The following is a 16,409-nucleotide window of genomic DNA, read 5'->3' as shown; positions in this document are numbered from 1 at the left end:
CATCTCCAGAAAGGAAAAGGCACTACTTACAATTCACTGGCTGCTCTGCACATTGAGTAAATAGAAAAAAAGCCCAAAGTAAATCCAAACAACCAAACCACAAAAAATTCCCAAACCAGACAACTTACCTTCAAGGGTGGCTGTGGATTAGGCACTGAGTGTTCTCTAATTTGGTGAGCAATGCAGATTCTTACTCAGACCCAGTAGCAGACCAGCACTGTGAGCATCACTGGCTCCCCTGGCCTGATACTGTTTATGTCCTAAACTCTCAGCAGTTTCACCTTGACAAAATCAATCCAAGGCCCACAGATTCCTTCTCAGGTACTATCCATGGTATGTTGTGCTGTTATTTCCTTGCCATGAGAATGAACACCAATTTGTTCAAGACATTTTGGAAATACCCCCAATATCCTATTCTTCCCCAAATGGTGATTGTCCAGGCCCAGGGGAGAAGCAAACTGATCTAAAGGAAGCCAACAGAATAAACCCTTAAAAGTGATTAATTTTTCTAGGGAATAGAGGTGGGTGTCTCATTCTTCAGCAAGTTTGTGATTTGAGTGGAGTGCAGAAAGAGGGAAGGCACAGAGAGAGAGAGCAGCTGCAGTGGTGGGAAAGTGGCCCACAAGAGCTACTTTGCCAATTGTACCTCAGTGTGGCAATATCACATCTTGCTGGTGGTTTCCAAGAATGGCCAGAACACATATTTGTATTCCCAGAGCACAAGGGAATTGCTTCCATGCCAGCTGATCTGACAAACAGATATATGGAGGAACACTGTTAAATGTGTATGCTCAGAAATACACACCTGGGAAGTGCAGCCTGCCCTGCATTAGGAGCCCTCTAATCACGTGTAAATGAGAGCAATTCACTGCCAGAGTGTGATGGGGGTGTGCTGGTTTGCAAATCAAAAGCCAAGGGCTCTGAATTCACACTAACCCAGAACACAGTTCCAATCTGATACGAAGAGGAGTTGGTTTCATTATGAGGACAGTCACATATTGGAGCAGTTTGCCCACAGCAGCTGGGCTGTGCAAACTCTCTCCTGAGAGGTTGTCAGCAACGTTCAGCAACCTGTGCAAGTTCAGTGTTGAGCCAGAGATGGGACTGAAGACATTTGGAAGCCCTTCCTCCCTGACTGATGGTGTGCTAATCCCCCCTTTTCTGCACAGCCATTCAGATATGGAGGGGTTCTTCCTATATTATTTGGGCACGTTTTGGGCACAAGGACTGCTCCATGAGCTGATGAAGCACAGGAAAAGTAACCTTCTCCTACTCACCTATCCAACTGCCACAGCAAGGCTTGGGCTCCTGCAGCTGGCCAGACAGCCCTGTCAGGGCATTAAATACAAGGGAGCACCATTTGGGATTATCTCCTGAGAAGAGTCTGTTCTTTTGCTGATTTGGTAACCAGAAATTGGCACTTGCATCTGCCTGGAGTTGTGTGCTATTACAGCTTCAGTGAACACCTACTTTCTCAAAGCTCCAAAACATTTGCTGCTATTTCCAATACTCAAAGCTTTTAGTTCTGTAAAATTCTATCAGTGCTGTTTGTCAGTTATTATCAAGCCTCCCTCCTTGTTTGGTTTCTCCTCATGGTGCTGCTAAGAAATGGTGGAATATAGGTACAGTCCCAGGCCATGCCAGCTACATCTTCACTGCTTTTCAGTGCCAAAGGGTCCCTTAGGTAAGTACAAATTCTGCTTGATGCCCCTTGATGCTCAGTCACACTAAGCAAAGTTTGTCCCTGCTCACAGCTATGCTGTAAATATGTTGCCTCATGACAACTGCAGTTCAGCAGGTTTCAGGCCAGCCCTCTGCAAATGGTAACCTCAAAGGGACAGCAGCCACAGATGTATCACTGCAGTATAAATAATTCATACAGAAAAAGCCTTCACTAGAAGAGAAAGATCAAGCATTCAAGTGTTTCTCCCAGCACATGGAAATGAAGTTTAAGATCTACATTAAAAACCAGTTGATGAAAACAGTTCAACTTTTTTATTTAGTACTAATGCAGTGTTTTTCCTGATAATATCATGAATATCCTGATAATACCACTTCACACAGGTGAGGTTTCATGGAGCTCTCCACTCTTGGAAGTGTCTACATCCTAACACCGTGCCCAGTGCATAGCCAAACTCTTGCTATTTACTGGGATTTAAAAGGGACTCACAAAGCTCCAGCTGCACGTAGCACCCCACTGCAAAACCCACCTGCCTTTGCCCTGTTTTATCTCTGCCAGGGCAGTCAGATTTCAGTGTTTTCTGCATACAGACTGTAGAAATGTCTATCACCACAATGCTTCACAATTGATCTGTGTTTTACCTTGCAGGCTTGGAGATTTCATGTGTCAAGATGATCTAGCTGAAGTAACAAGTGACTTGGATGTTCAAAGAGTTCTTGCTAATGTCCCTCATAAAAGCTGAAGTAAACTGCTATGAAATAAATGAACATTTAATCACTTAGTGACTACAGTAATAAAAAGTGGGAGGATACCTGTGTGTCCTCCAGAGGGATTCCTGAATGGACTTGTAGATTTATTAAAAGCTTAAGTAGAAGGGTGGCAGTTGATTATTTATTGATTATTTAGTAAGTTACTTAGGATCACAGAAGTGTGAAACACCTGCAGAAGTCCCTTACAGAGTTCTGACTGGTGTCTTGCCCTCTGGGACAGCTCACTGCCCACGAGGACCCCCAGGCCCTTCTCCTCAGAGCTGCTCTCCAGCAGGTGACCCCCAGCCTGTCCTGGTGCCCGGGGTTATTCTTCCCCAGGTGCAGGACCCTGCATTTCCTTTTCTGGATTTCAGACAGCTCCTCTGCCCATCTCTCCACCCTGCTGAGGTCCTTGGGAAGAGCTGTGCAGCCCCAGGGGGACTGGCTGCTCCTCCCAGCTCTGTGCCACCCCTGAGCCACCCCAAGGCACTGATGAATATATTAAACAGTTAATCCTGGGGGACACCACTGGTGACAGGCCTCCAAACAGACCCTGTGCCAGTGTTTATGAACCCCTGAGATCTGCTATTCAGCAGGTGTTGATGGGGGAGATGACAGAAAACCTTCAGCCAGCTGTCACAAACAGCACTACATTAATCACTGCCAGTCAACAAGAAAACTCAAAGGCAGAAAATATTCAGATACTTTATTTAAGAAGAAATAAAAAGCTTAGCTGCTCACCCATGCTATCTGAGGCTTGACAACACCACAGAAAGCAGCATCACAGTGGACTCTGTAACCCATAAAAGACAGTTTCCTCTTCTTCCATGAAGATTTTGCTGGAATGTTTTGCCAAGAATTCCTCCCTTTTTTGTAAACGGCACAATGTCACCCACGTCACACTCCTGCTTGTGGCTCTTTTACACAATGCAGGTTTTGTCACTATGAATTGCAATGAAATGCAGAGATTATTTGTGCTTTGACACACACTGAAATAGTAAAAGGTGCATTCCGTGTATTTAAGAGATTAACAGACTTTATTGTTTTCTAAAATATTTTACAACACAGAAACCCAAACCAGTAATTCCTGACAATTTTAGCAACTGTCCTGTGGATGAACAAATATGTTGGTAAGTTTTTGTTGACAGACATATACATACATCCACTTTCTAAGCTTGCACATTTGGATTCACTGAAAATGATGACTAAATATATCTATAAGCTCAAAAATGATAGGGTCCAAGATTACCAACAGTGTTTTATAGATACCTCAAAAAAGATTTGTTAACTTCATTACAGTGTAGCTTCCTAACATGGCATTATCTACTTACCTGATACTTAGTTTTAACACAGATCTGCTGTAGGTTTACAACCCAGTTTTCAATGTCACAAGTGCATATTTGACACGACTACAGCTGGCCAAGTTGTAACTGCAAACAAATGTAGATTTTACAGTGTTCTGCTACAATAATCCATGTTTGGACTAAAGCTAGTTTATACTTTGACTCATTAATTTATCCACAAATACTGATTTTGAGTATATTAGTGTATTTACTGTACTTCTGAAAAATCTTATCACAGAATACTTTGTCTATGGTACAGTAATGAATATGGCAGGAAAGCAGATTTAAATATACAGATAATTTAAACTCTTAAAATAGTCTAAATCTTATTGACACCAAAAGGCTTGATAACTAATAGCCATGCTCTTCATATTTTGGAATATCAAATTATATGTACATATACACAACATAGATAGGCTATTAATAAAAGCATTTAGTCTATTTTACAGTCTTCTCTGTTCAGGATAATCAGCTTTCAAAGACTGACCATTTCAAATCACCCAAAAATCATTAGCAGTTAAAAGGAGATTTTTTTTTTTCCCTGCAAACATGTACTGGAAATAGCCACTCTTCTGGGGCTTATGCATAATTCATATTTCTCTTGAATGCCACTTAAGATCTAGATGAAAAACTCTTAGTTCAAGTGTCAACCCACATAAAGAACATTTGTAATAGAATCCCAACCCATGACACCTGCAGATATCTCTGCTACAAATAACCTTCTGTAACAGATATTTATTAAATACAGTATTTTGTTTTACAACTCCATTTACAACTTCAAGCCATGCTGACAACACAGAAAGATTACTACAACATGGAAAAAGCTTTCATTCAGTCAAGTGGTAACTAAATCTATGTCATAATTTAAGTATTAATTGATAAAGCATAAAAAAAGGTGCTTAACTACATAGCATTTAAATAAAAAAATACTGCATCTTTCAGACATTATTATAGTTAATTCTTTATTTGTTCTTATCAATCTTTAAAATTCAAGTTGCAAGTTACTGAAAGGTCACTTAAAATAACTGATTAAACAAAAGTGAGCGTAAGCCACATACCTGGGGTAGGATGAGGCATAAGCATAGAAAATGCAAAAATGTTTAGGATCCACAATAACAGACCATGTGGGAAGAAAAAGTTTAAAAAGTATTTTTCCTATCATACTATTTTTTCAGCCTTACTCCTTTCCTTTGCATTGGGTACAAGTTGTGAGAACAATGTTAAGCTTTTGTCTTTCATTCAGCCTTATTTGGGTATCAAGTTCTCACCTTATCATTAAAATATATACACTCTATACATCCATTCAGTTTCCTCTCACTTCACCTAAATACACTGTACAGGCCTACAGAGCTCTTGTGACACTTCTGTGTTTATTTTGTCCTTTGTCACTGGATTGGTTCCACATAGTTTGCTGGGTATAAACCAACTTGTCCATTGTCCAGGCGTCCTTTGCACCAGCCCTGCTCATCCTCATTCTCTATTTTGGTTAACTCATCCCCTGAAGAAAAGAAGGAACATTTTCCCCAACTCAGTGAAAGTCAAATAGATGTTTCATTAGGCTTATTGTATTAAGGTTTTAAGGGAAACATGGAAGAAAATGCTACAAAGATTAAATAGCTCAGAATTTGCTTGCTAACTTCCAGATTATGTATTCATGAATGTCTGAACTATAAGTTAACTTCATTTTGACTGCAATGCACATCTGATATTCCACATCCTCAGGGAATACTTTGACTTTTGAGAGCCTGCAGACTCCAAGATGCTCCACAGGAGCAAAGGAAGTTCCACCTCAGCCAGGCAAAAAAGGCCACATTGAGTAACAATTATTTCCTCCTGCGTGACTAATTTGTGTCAAATGTTTTCCCTAGATAAAACTGATGTGTGTTTTATCTTAGCAATAGGAACTAGATGATGAAGATATTAATCAATTATTACAGTCTAAAATAGTAGAGAGTCTTGGTGTCATTCAGGAGAATATAAACTAGCTAAGGAATGTAATTTTTTTGGTAGAAATAGACAAGCTTCATATTAAATCTTCTCAAGATACTTATCTTTATAGCTTTTCTCTTCCATAAAAAAGTTAAAGTTTCATCTCTTCTAGTTTTTATCAGAAAACTAATAAATACCCATTGTGAACAAATGTTTGGCACTTCAGACTCTATTTGGTTTATGGAAATATGTTACAACTTTTCCACTTTTTCTAGTGCTGCAGAATGGAAGTGAACAATTTGAAACCTTCCATGAAGTGTGTGTTAATAAAGAGTGGAAACAAAGAGTACTCAAATTTCACATTTCAATGACAGTATGCCCTAACAAATGCATTTGTATCAAAGCTTGGGCTTGGATCCTGGAGGTCTAAGAAAATATTAACACTTTTAAGTGTCATCTGCACAGCAGTTACAATGAAACCACTGTGATGATAAAACAAGAACACACAATAACATACTCTGACAACATTGCAGGGACAACCTTTACTATGACTATTCTCAGCCACTGAAGGCTACAGGAGGGCGAGACAGACATATTGTAAATAATTATGTCCCATCCTCTTACATGCTTATAAAACCTCTCATAGGATATGAATAAAGTTATTCTTGCTCCTTGGAAGCCTCCCACAGCTGTTTGCCAAGAGAAAAGACAAAACAAAAAGCACCAGATGTAGAGGTACTCTACTAAAAAAACGAGTTTTGTGTATTAAAGTACATTTAATGGACACGGTGCAAAGCATATGTCCTGGTTTGAAAAGGAAGTGAGTTTTTTGGGATGCTGTGGTCAAACCAATAGGTGCTCAGATTTGAATATTGGGACCTGGTGTGGCCACTGAGGACATGGATACGCCTCTGAGAACACAGGGGGTTAAAAGCAGAGAACTCCCAGGGGGAAGCTCTCTTGGGTTCTCTTGGTGAAAGAGGTCAGAGATCCCCTGCCCGGCTGCGGGCTGGGTGGGGGAGAAGAGGCCATGCGGCCGGGTGAGGTAGGCCGGGCTTTGGGCAGAGAGGGGAGGCGAAGGCCCCCCGCAGGATGGAAGGGTAGAGGAACATTGGAGAGGCATCAGGCAGCCACCCCCCCCTCTCCCGCAGGGTGGGGGAGAGAGAGAGAGAGAGAGAGAGAGAGAGAGACAGAGAGACAGAGAGAGAGAGAGGGAGAGGGAGATATGGTGCTTGTGCCACTTTGAACTTTGATAGCACAGCCGGCCAAGGAGGAGAAGGGGGGGGGGTGCGGCAAGAAGGTGCCCCACAGGGCCTGAGATTTTTAACTCTTTTCTTGGATGATGGAAACCTTACAAATGAGGATCCTCCTGGAGTTGAATGAGAAGAGAGATAAAGATGAGGTAAGAGGAAATGGGCCACAAGAAAAGTTGAGAAGAATCTTAGGTGGGAGGGATGATGGAGTAGCCTTTGGCTGGACTTTTCTTGTATAGCCAAGGACAGAACCATTTTTCCTGTGACACAGAGACTGCATTTAGGGGGAGGCAATGGCTTGGAGCCAAGAGAGTGCAGTGATGTTATGTGAAGGAGTGCATGAACAGAGACAACGGGTGAGGAGGGTGGTGGTGCCCTCCGTCTTCAGGGAAGGAGAAGATCTCTGTTCTTGAGACCCCTCGGCCCTAGGGGGTGAATTTGGGGGTGGGACTGGTGTCCCAAAAGTGAGAGACTGTGCTTTTTTTGGAACTGGGCAAAGCATCCTTAAAAGGGGAACCCTAGAAGCAGCTCTGGTCCATGCGCAGTGGTGAGAGCACTGGGCATGGAAGGAAGATGTCACGATGGCAAATGATCTCCGGGCAGTGCCATGTGTGACATGGAAACACAAGAGGTTTCAACTGTGTTTCCAGGGGAAGCCTATGGCACAAGAGGGACTCCTCTCTCCTTGATGAACTGAGGATTATCTAAGGGGTAGTGATGGACTGAGAGTTGATGATCTGAGGGGTATTGGAAATTTGGTGGGGGGAGGAGGAATGTTTTTGGAAGGTTTTCATTCTGAGTTCTGTGTGTGTTTCTTTTTATATATAGTTGTAGGTTAATAAAGTTTTTCTTCTTTATTTCTAAGTTGGAGCCTGCTTTGCTCTATTCCTGGTCACATCTCCCAGCAGACACCAGGGAGAATATATTTTCATGGGGACACTGGCATTGCGCCAGAGTCAAACCGTGACAGCATATATTCCGTAAGATGTATTTAGAAGCATTTTGTAGGTAAATTCTTTGAATACCCAAGGAAATCCTATCTGAGAATATCCATGTACATTTGAACAAATCCTTAAAATGTATTAATCCTCTGTTGACAGCTGCTTAGGAGCCTAGGGATATCTACAGAGGAACATAGGATTGAGTACATTTTAAATTGGCTCCCACCTGACCTAGTAAGTTCTTTTCCTTAGTTTTTTGTATGTTCAATGTAAAGCTAGTCACACTAACACTTCTGCCTAATAACTAAGTAGCCATCCTATTAATTCAGCATATCTAAGGGAATTCATGGTCTAGCACATCATCCCTTTCCTACAATTGTATCAATGACATCATTTGGTGTTGTAATATTCTTTAATGCTCTTCCTTCAAAGTACTGAACTCTTTTTAAGTGAAGTCTGCATATATCTCACAGTTCATACCTCCTCTGCTTTATTTCTACAGACCTCACACAGTGAGAGCCACTTGGTTCAATGGTTCAATGCAAGTGACACAGCTGATACTCCAGCACACACCACCTAACTTTGTATTTAACCGTTACATCTGTGTATATAAACCATTATATCTGTGTATATAAACACTGCATGGTTTTGCCAAGGAAAGACTCATTACTGTAAACCCTTGCTGCTTTCACAGGTACCAGAGATATATTTCAAGAGGATTAGCATGCTTCCATCCCCTGCTGAGAAAAACGGAGCAGGTAAAGTCTATAGAATGAAAAGTAACTTTTGGCTTGTGTGCATTCCACAGAAGTACCAGATGTTTTGTTACTACTGGACTTCTGTCAAGGCACAATTTAGCAAAGTTCATGGACAAGTAACCCATTCCTCCACTCTGGAAGCCTGCAATACTTGTCTACAAAGAAGAAAGTCAGATGTTTAATGGTTTCACTAACAAAAAAGGAAGGTGGTGAGTTAATGGCACAGTACCACCACCTGAGCTGGGGGGTGTTTTGGTTCAGAAAGCACAAACTGCATTTAGAATATGACACACTATTCTGAGCAGCCCCTTCATCAGCAGAACAGACATCCTGCAGTTCCCTGATTAGCTACAACATGGTCTGGTTTCCTAACTTTAAGCCCTAACATCCACCTAGAACCACAGCAGGTAGTATAGAAGTAGCACTAACTTTAAGTAACCCTAGTTGAAAGGGAGGCAGACAAAAGCTTTCTGGAGTTTCTTTTCAACACTTGAATCCTGTTTTTCTATTACAGGAGATGGGAATAAATGACAAGCAAATAGGAAAAGAGACAAACTCAAAGAGTGTCTATCTCTCTCATTTGCACAAAGTGAAGTTCTGCTTGCTTTTGCTAAACTACTCCTGCAATCTTGTTCTTGAATTCCTGGTTGGAAAATGTCTCCTGCAATTCTGGGCAAGACAGTGGAACAATTGACTTGAAAGTCATGAACAGGGGGTAGATTTCAGCTGGAGGCAGCAGCACCTGTGGTGTGCAGCCATCACACCCTGATGTCACTTTCCTGTGTGTGGAAACAGTGTGTGATGGGTCTCCCCCATCAGCTGCATCTATTCTGTTCTCTCAACTCCTGTAACAGTGAGGGAAAAAAGGGTTTAGGGCTCAAGGGAGATACAACACCTTAAGAAGGAAGAGGTGTACTAAGTGTACCCTAATACAACACAAGACTGAAAAAACTCAGGTAAAGATAATACCTGTGCTTAACATACACTGAAGAGGGGTGAACAGAGACAGTTTAAAAGGTATCTGTCCATGGCTAAATTTTCAATCCTAAAAAGTTAGCAGTGCAGAAAGTTGGATGCCAAAAATCAGATGCTTTCTATTTAAACAGAGAAGGTATCAGTTGATTTAATACAAGAATAGCTGCTGTGGTATTTTCCTTTAAAAAACAACTCTGTAGGGTTGGCATTTCCAGACAGCTAAAAGCAGCAGCTGTTACTGTCATCAAGGAAGAAAAGGGAGAGAGAGGATTTTCAGTTCTGCAGATAGATTTGTTTCACTTAAGATAGGAAGAAAGGAGCATCTCAGAGGCAACCCAACACATTTCAAAGAGTTTAGGAGTCAGTGCTGCCAAACAGGGGAGACCAAAAAGTATTGTTAGGAGGGATGATGGTTAGATAGGACCCTGCATGTGGAATTGTACATCCAGAGAAAATAAAAGGTGAAGAGAGAAAAAATTGCCCGCCTTTCTCCTTTTTGATAAATATTTTCAAGTGAACATTGCAAACTTACCAGCCTTAAAGCTGAGCTCGTCTTGCTCCTGGCCCTCATAGTCATAGAGTGCACGTACTCTCACCTCCATGGCAGGAGGGGTGTCTTCATCAAAGGGATTGGTGTCTCCATTTGCATCAGTGGAGGAGAAGGGGTTGTTGGACTCGTCATCAGACCAATCTGTAGGGTAGCTTTGGTTTTTCTCATAGCTGCTAACACTGAAAATCAAATTTGAAATTATTATTTTTCACTTTTAAAATAGGAATCTAGAAATACCATTAAGACAACCCTGAATATGATTAAACTCCACTCTAAAGCCCAGCTTTGAAACTTTCCTTCTGGTATCTTCTCATCTATCTTTAATTGACAATGCCCCATTAAAAAATAAAAACATTCTTGCAAAGCATTTAAAAAGTTACAAAAAGGAAAAACTAATACACACGTCAATCTCCCCACAAACTCAAAGGACTTTTCTCTCAAAAAAATCCACATAATCCATGGGATTATTTACTCTGGAAAGGTAAAAGGGATGCCACAGTCAATGAGAGAGATTATCTGGTTTAGGAAAGACATTTAAATTGCTTTGCAGAACCTTCCTCCCAAACCACTGTGCACCTCTACAATAGCTTCCAACACTTTTTCTATATTGTAATCCACCAATAAAAAACTTCATTATACTGCAACAACTTGATCATTTAAAGGGAAGTTCACTGTTCAGCATGCACATGCCAGTTAATAGAGTGGAATATCCCTAGAGTGTACACTGAAGCAACAGGCAGCTGCTCAAGAAGGTCCTAAACAAAAAAAGAAAGCATCTTAAAAGCAGATTTATTCAGTGAGAAGACACAGAGCAGTAAAGCTCCAGAAGCAGTTTTACTAGAAAAACACATCAGTTTTAACATTTTATAGGACTGGGAAAGGAAGGAAAAAAAAGCAACAGCAGTTCTGTTAGCAACTGCCAATAACCACAGTGGTTTGAAACCAAAGATCAAGCCACAGATATGGCATCTGTTAGGAAAGACAAGTTAGGTTACAGTGTTGCTTACACAACTGCTTAAAAACTCATCATGCACTGACCAGCGTAGTGTTATAGAAACCGAAAATAGAAAACCCTGGATAGAGACAGTGCAAATGTGAAAACAATTAAAAAACAACATTTCACCAACTTTTTGATCTTATTGTCCTCCTTTTCACTGACAGTACTCCCAGTATCTTCTTCATCTTCAAAGGGATTGTAACTTGATTGTACTGACTGCACTGTGTTACTCTGGACACTAAGACTGCTAATTTGGAAAAGAAAAAGCATTATGGTGACCCTATCTGTATAAGAGAACACTGTCACTGGTGTCCCACTAAGCAGTTTCTTAGCAGACCCCTCCTTCAGTCAAAAAAATTTAAATAAACAACTAAACAAAACCAAAACATCTATCAAATGCAGCAAAAGACTCAAGAAAGCTTGGAAAGTCTCACATAGGGAGCATTCCTCCACAATTAGAATATCTTTTGTGGACCACAATTTCTTTTTTCCTACTGACTGCAATAAAAGGCAATGCAATTTACTTGGCCAGCTTCATTCCTTTTTAAAGCAGTCGATGCTAACAGTTTTGTATTAATCACATCCAGAATTCTGATGTGACTAAATGTTTTGCAAACTAAGACCTCAAAGTATTATTGTCATTTCTAGAGGTGGGAAGGTAGGAAGAGACCACCAGATCAAGTACAGAAAGTTCAGTTTCTCATGAAGCTTGGTTTCTTTCAGCTCCCAATGGAAAGAGAACTATATATGAAGAATAATTTCCAAATTAATTTGTGAAATGCAGTGACATCACTAAAAATGCTCGCAGATAATTATCATTTATCATTTGATTGGACAGTGACTTTTTGATCCTGTAGAGCTTAGTGCATTTGAAGGCAACAATCTTCCAATTAGTGTTTTTAGGCATAAAAAAAGCTACCTGCTATGTTTGTTAGGCTGTGAAACTTGGTCTCCTGTCTGATTGATGCCAGTCAGAGTCACTCCATCAGAAGCCTTCTTCTTTTCTCTTCTACTGAGAGTGCGATTCAGGTCTGCAGACCACTCCTACCAACGAATGCAAAACGTGATTTAGAAATTAAATTGAACAAGTAATTATCACATTTCATTTCCAGACTGACTTATGGAACATACATATCTATATATACAACACTATCAATAATTATTAAAGACAAGTCACTCCAAACATTTCATGTACAATTCTCATCTAGTTCCTACTCCAGTAATGCAAACAGGTGTCTGTGCTACTCACAAAATCCCAGTTACCTGCACTTCCCTGTTTAGTATTCTGAACCCCTTGGAAAGACTTAAAATACCAGACATGTGGCACACAACTGGAGCAATCAAAAGAGCTGGCCAGTAAAGATATTCAAAAAGATGTACTGGGAGGGCTCACAGTTTCAAATAATGCCAAGACATCTGGCCTTAAAAGATAACTCTAACATTCAATTAAAAAAGGCACTGTAAGACAGGGCTTACTTCTCAAGAACTCTCAGATGACTTACAAAGAAGAAGCTAATTTAAATCTGTTCCTAAGATTTAAGCCCTAAAAGTACTTCATTCTGGATTTAGTGAAATTCATTGTCCTAAAAAGCCATATATAGGAGTTAAGGCTCAAATCAACACAAGTATTGACAAGACTAATGATGCCCCTTGCAGACCCTTCTTGATGTTTTGAACCATTCAGAGGCAGATGGGACAGGCATGGTGAGACCTAAACACAGCTCCTGCATCAAGCCAAAGTTAAGCTTTGATATCCTGTTATACTATATATGCTATACTGATACAAAGCGGGAACCAACAGAAAACAAACTGGATGCAAGTAAATATCCTATGCTGAGACATGTTTCCTCAGAAGTCTTAAAAGTAAAAAAAGTCAGGAGAGAGTTTGCTATACAAAAGATGACATTTGAGATACATTTTTATCAGGAAATGGAAGTTTTCAGAGTTGCTATTACTCCCATGTAGCAGAGTCAGTCCAGTGCATTCTGCACAGTTCTTCAAATACCTCATTATTTTAACTTTGTAAAATACATACTGGATTTCTGAGTTACCACAGTTAAAAGACCACTGACCTATGCATATTTGCAGTTTACAATGCAATTTCACAGTCATTTGATCATGACTTTTTTACTTACGTCATCCTTGTAGCATGTAAACAAGAAAAAACTTGATTAGGAAAACAGAAACAGGAGCATTTAATTTGTTAATTATAATGTTTAAGAAAAAGGATAGTAATTTCTCCACACAGAAGTAACTGCACTTCAGTGTTTCAGGCAAAGAAATTCTACAGGACTGTTATGAATTTTCTTCCTCAAACCTCCAATCTAAAGTTACTCAGTATTTTCAAAACAAGTGCTATTTTCCTTTATGGTTAATAAGAGAACAGTGAAACACTCCAGAGTTTATACTTCCACTCCATTAATTTAATCTCTAGAACTTATTTTAACTAAACCCATGATTCTGGTCCAACTCATTCCACTTCTAGCTATCATACATGAGTAGTATGATCTGCATTGACACATTTTTGTACGTATTTCTTGTAGGCTATGGTAACAGACCACCACTTAGAAAAACTCCTTTCTTTCAAAAATGGCATCCAGCAATAAAATGACTAACTGGGTAAAAGTGGAACTTTCTTTTTTTAAATAGAGCAGTATTGAATTTTAAGTCTCAAATTTCAAATTTTGAACTGTTTAGTTCAGACTTTTTCCGAGTCTTTGCAGCAGACGCTACAATTACCTGCTAACAGTAAGGAAATTCAAACTGAAGTCTTCTACCAAAGGGGAAAAGTAAAACATAAAGGAAAACATATGCAGGTGTCAGAGAGGTATCAACTGAACAATGGCTAAGAACTTCAGTAATCACTTAAGCTTAGAAAAAGGCACTGTAGTTTTCTGGTTCAGCCATTTTCTCTTTAAATAGCGCTCAATATAATCACCTCCAAAAGTTGTGGCCCAGTGAAAATGGAGATAAGAAAACACTATGACTTGCAAAACAAAAAGATTCAGTGTTGGAAGCTGGAAGTTAAGAATTACACCAGAATGACATATTACAAAAAGCAAAGAGGAAAAAAACTAGACAACACAATTCAGTTGTTTAAGTACTGTGACCTTACCTCAAACTGAGGCCAATTCATTGACATCCCTGGACCTTGATTAGCTCTGAACCACCGCAAGTCTTCAACAGCATCTGCTGTTTTGATATTCTGTTCCAGCTCACGGTAGATATTTTTGTAACTGAAAAACAAATTTGTCTTCTAATTTAGTATCACATTTAGAATCATGGCAAATCCCTAAGCAGTTTTTAAAAAAATCTATTTTAAAGTTCACAATAGTATTGAAGAAACTTATAGCAAGATAGACTTTTAAAAACTCACAGACCTGTTAACTGCCTGTAAAAAGGGAAGAGTAGTCCAACAAGTAAACTTGCTCAAAGTTCATGACACCATAAAATCCTTGTTTACCAGATTTTAAAACTATGACTCTTGTGTAATTTAATTGGCTGTCATTAAAATATATATATACATAGGACTGTATTTAAACAACTGAAATGCAGTCTTGGAAGTTTCTTGAATTTCAAAGCTTATCTACAAGACAGTAGAAACTGGTTTTGTGCTAAATCCACAGGACTCTGTGAAAACTTCTGGTTTAATCCAGTCAGGATTGTAAGCAATTATAAAAATAAAGTCCCCAAACCTGCAGCAGAGGTAAATGGGTTAAACATTTTCCTATGCAGGTATAATATCTGAAAGCTGCTTTTACTGGTTTGGGTACTGTCTGATTTTACTAACTGTACTATTTGAATCAAACACCGTGAAAAAGAACCTTACTACTTTTTCTTATCTCTCACCCTAGTTGTTTTTCATTAACAGAACAGAAGTCATGTTGCAGATACAGCTCTGATCCTAGACCATGCACATGCTAATGTGCATGACAATACATTTATATCAAAGCCACCAATAAATATGGTGCAGTATGGAACTCAGAGTTTAAAAAAAATCTCAACACAACAGTCACAAGGCTTAAAATAAGAGACACAGAAGCGCTATTATATGATTTTATATATAGTTAAGCTGCTATTATACTCAATATAGAGTACTTGTGAAAATCCTTCCAGACCAGATCACACAAAATTTAGAATTAGAATTCATTAGTGCTACATTGTCAAGGAGTCAAACTTTCTCAAAATACACTTCCACATTTCTCAATTTCTATACAATACTTGACTGCTTTAACATATACACAGTGTGGGTTTTTTCCTACATCAGCAGTCATTTCAATGTATTTAAGCAATAAAGAGGCATGTATTTTGAGAAAGGGAATACATCATTACCAGCCATCAGTTAAATCAACAACAAACTGTAGGTCTCCATCTCTGAAAAGCATGGCAGGATATCTTCTGGACTGTGCTCTTTAGCATCATTACAGTTAAAAATCAAACTTTCTTTTCATGACTAATTCTACATATTTTTTCTCTGTACTAAAGAGGCAAAGATAAGGAAACAGATCAACAGTTACAGCTGCTTTTTCCCCGGTTTCACCCTAATAGTTCTGTTCTTTCTTTGATGTTTATTATGACCACTCCTGGAATTCTAAGGATCTTAAAAGGAAATCATTGCCTCTCCACTTGGTCATTTTCTGTGGTCTTCCCCCAACCTTGTCCATTCAGTCAACTATTTCTCATTTATTTCTGATTTGTAGTTTCATTTAACCTGATGAAACTGAATCAAATGAGCAGCAATTCTATCTCTATCCACTCTGACAGTAAAATGAATCAATCTCCCACATCAGTTCCATAAGAACTTTGAAGCCACCCAAAATGGTAACGATGCCAAAATAAGTGGTTTTGCCCTTACCTATTCCTTGCTCTGTTTTTGTTTTTGCCTCTGTGCCACCCTCTTACCTCATGTCAGCATTAATATTTGTGTGACAGTATAGCAAGCCTGTTTGGGACACTGCTCAGGTTAAAATCAGTTCTTCCTTTTCTCCATGCACTTGAAGTGCTAAGCAGAGTGCACATGACCTCTGCTGTTAGAAGTGGGATGTAAAATACTGCCATGGTTACAGCACTCATTGCAAGTGTTCCTGTGTCTGAGGAGCTCCCTAGCAAAAGTTTAGCTTTCTTGGAATAAAGTGAGGGCTCGGGCAGAAAGAACAAAATACAAGACATTCTTGATAAAAAGCAGACTTAGGAATTAAGGTGGACAAGAGTTCAGCAGTGCTTAACTTATGGA

General features: G+C 39.5%; 1 protein-coding gene across 6 annotated transcripts in view; it reads right to left on the bottom strand.

Annotated features, from left to right (window-relative positions):
* Positions 1 to 3,110: 3,110 nt before the first annotated feature.
* Positions 3,111 to 16,409, bottom strand: part of PACSIN2 (protein kinase C and casein kinase substrate in neurons 2) — a 59,019-nt gene continuing 45,720 nt past the window's right edge. For 4 of the 6 annotated variants that reach the window (XM_054514988.1, XM_036404968.2, XM_054514986.1 and 1 more), the window contains exons 7-11: positions 14,292 to 14,412; positions 12,096 to 12,220; positions 11,307 to 11,423; positions 10,162 to 10,358; positions 3,111 to 5,271 (exon numbers count right to left, since the gene is read on the bottom strand). In XM_054514988.1, coding sequence (XP_054370963.1) covers positions 5,159 to 5,271; positions 10,162 to 10,358; positions 11,307 to 11,423; positions 12,096 to 12,220; positions 14,292 to 14,412 — 673 coding nt within the window. In that variant the 3' untranslated portion in view covers positions 3,111 to 5,158. The remainder of the gene's footprint in view (positions 5,272 to 10,161; positions 10,359 to 11,306; positions 11,424 to 12,095; positions 12,221 to 14,291; positions 14,413 to 16,409) is intronic. The other 2 variants (XM_054514989.1, XM_036404970.2) reach the window with 2 other exon arrangements.

This window comes from Molothrus ater, chromosome 5 (assembly GCF_012460135.2).
Source record: "Molothrus ater isolate BHLD 08-10-18 breed brown headed cowbird chromosome 5, BPBGC_Mater_1.1, whole genome shotgun sequence".
NCBI lineage: Eukaryota > Metazoa > Chordata > Aves > Passeriformes > Icteridae > Molothrus > Molothrus ater.
This window is presented reverse-complemented; position numbering and strand designations above follow the sequence as displayed.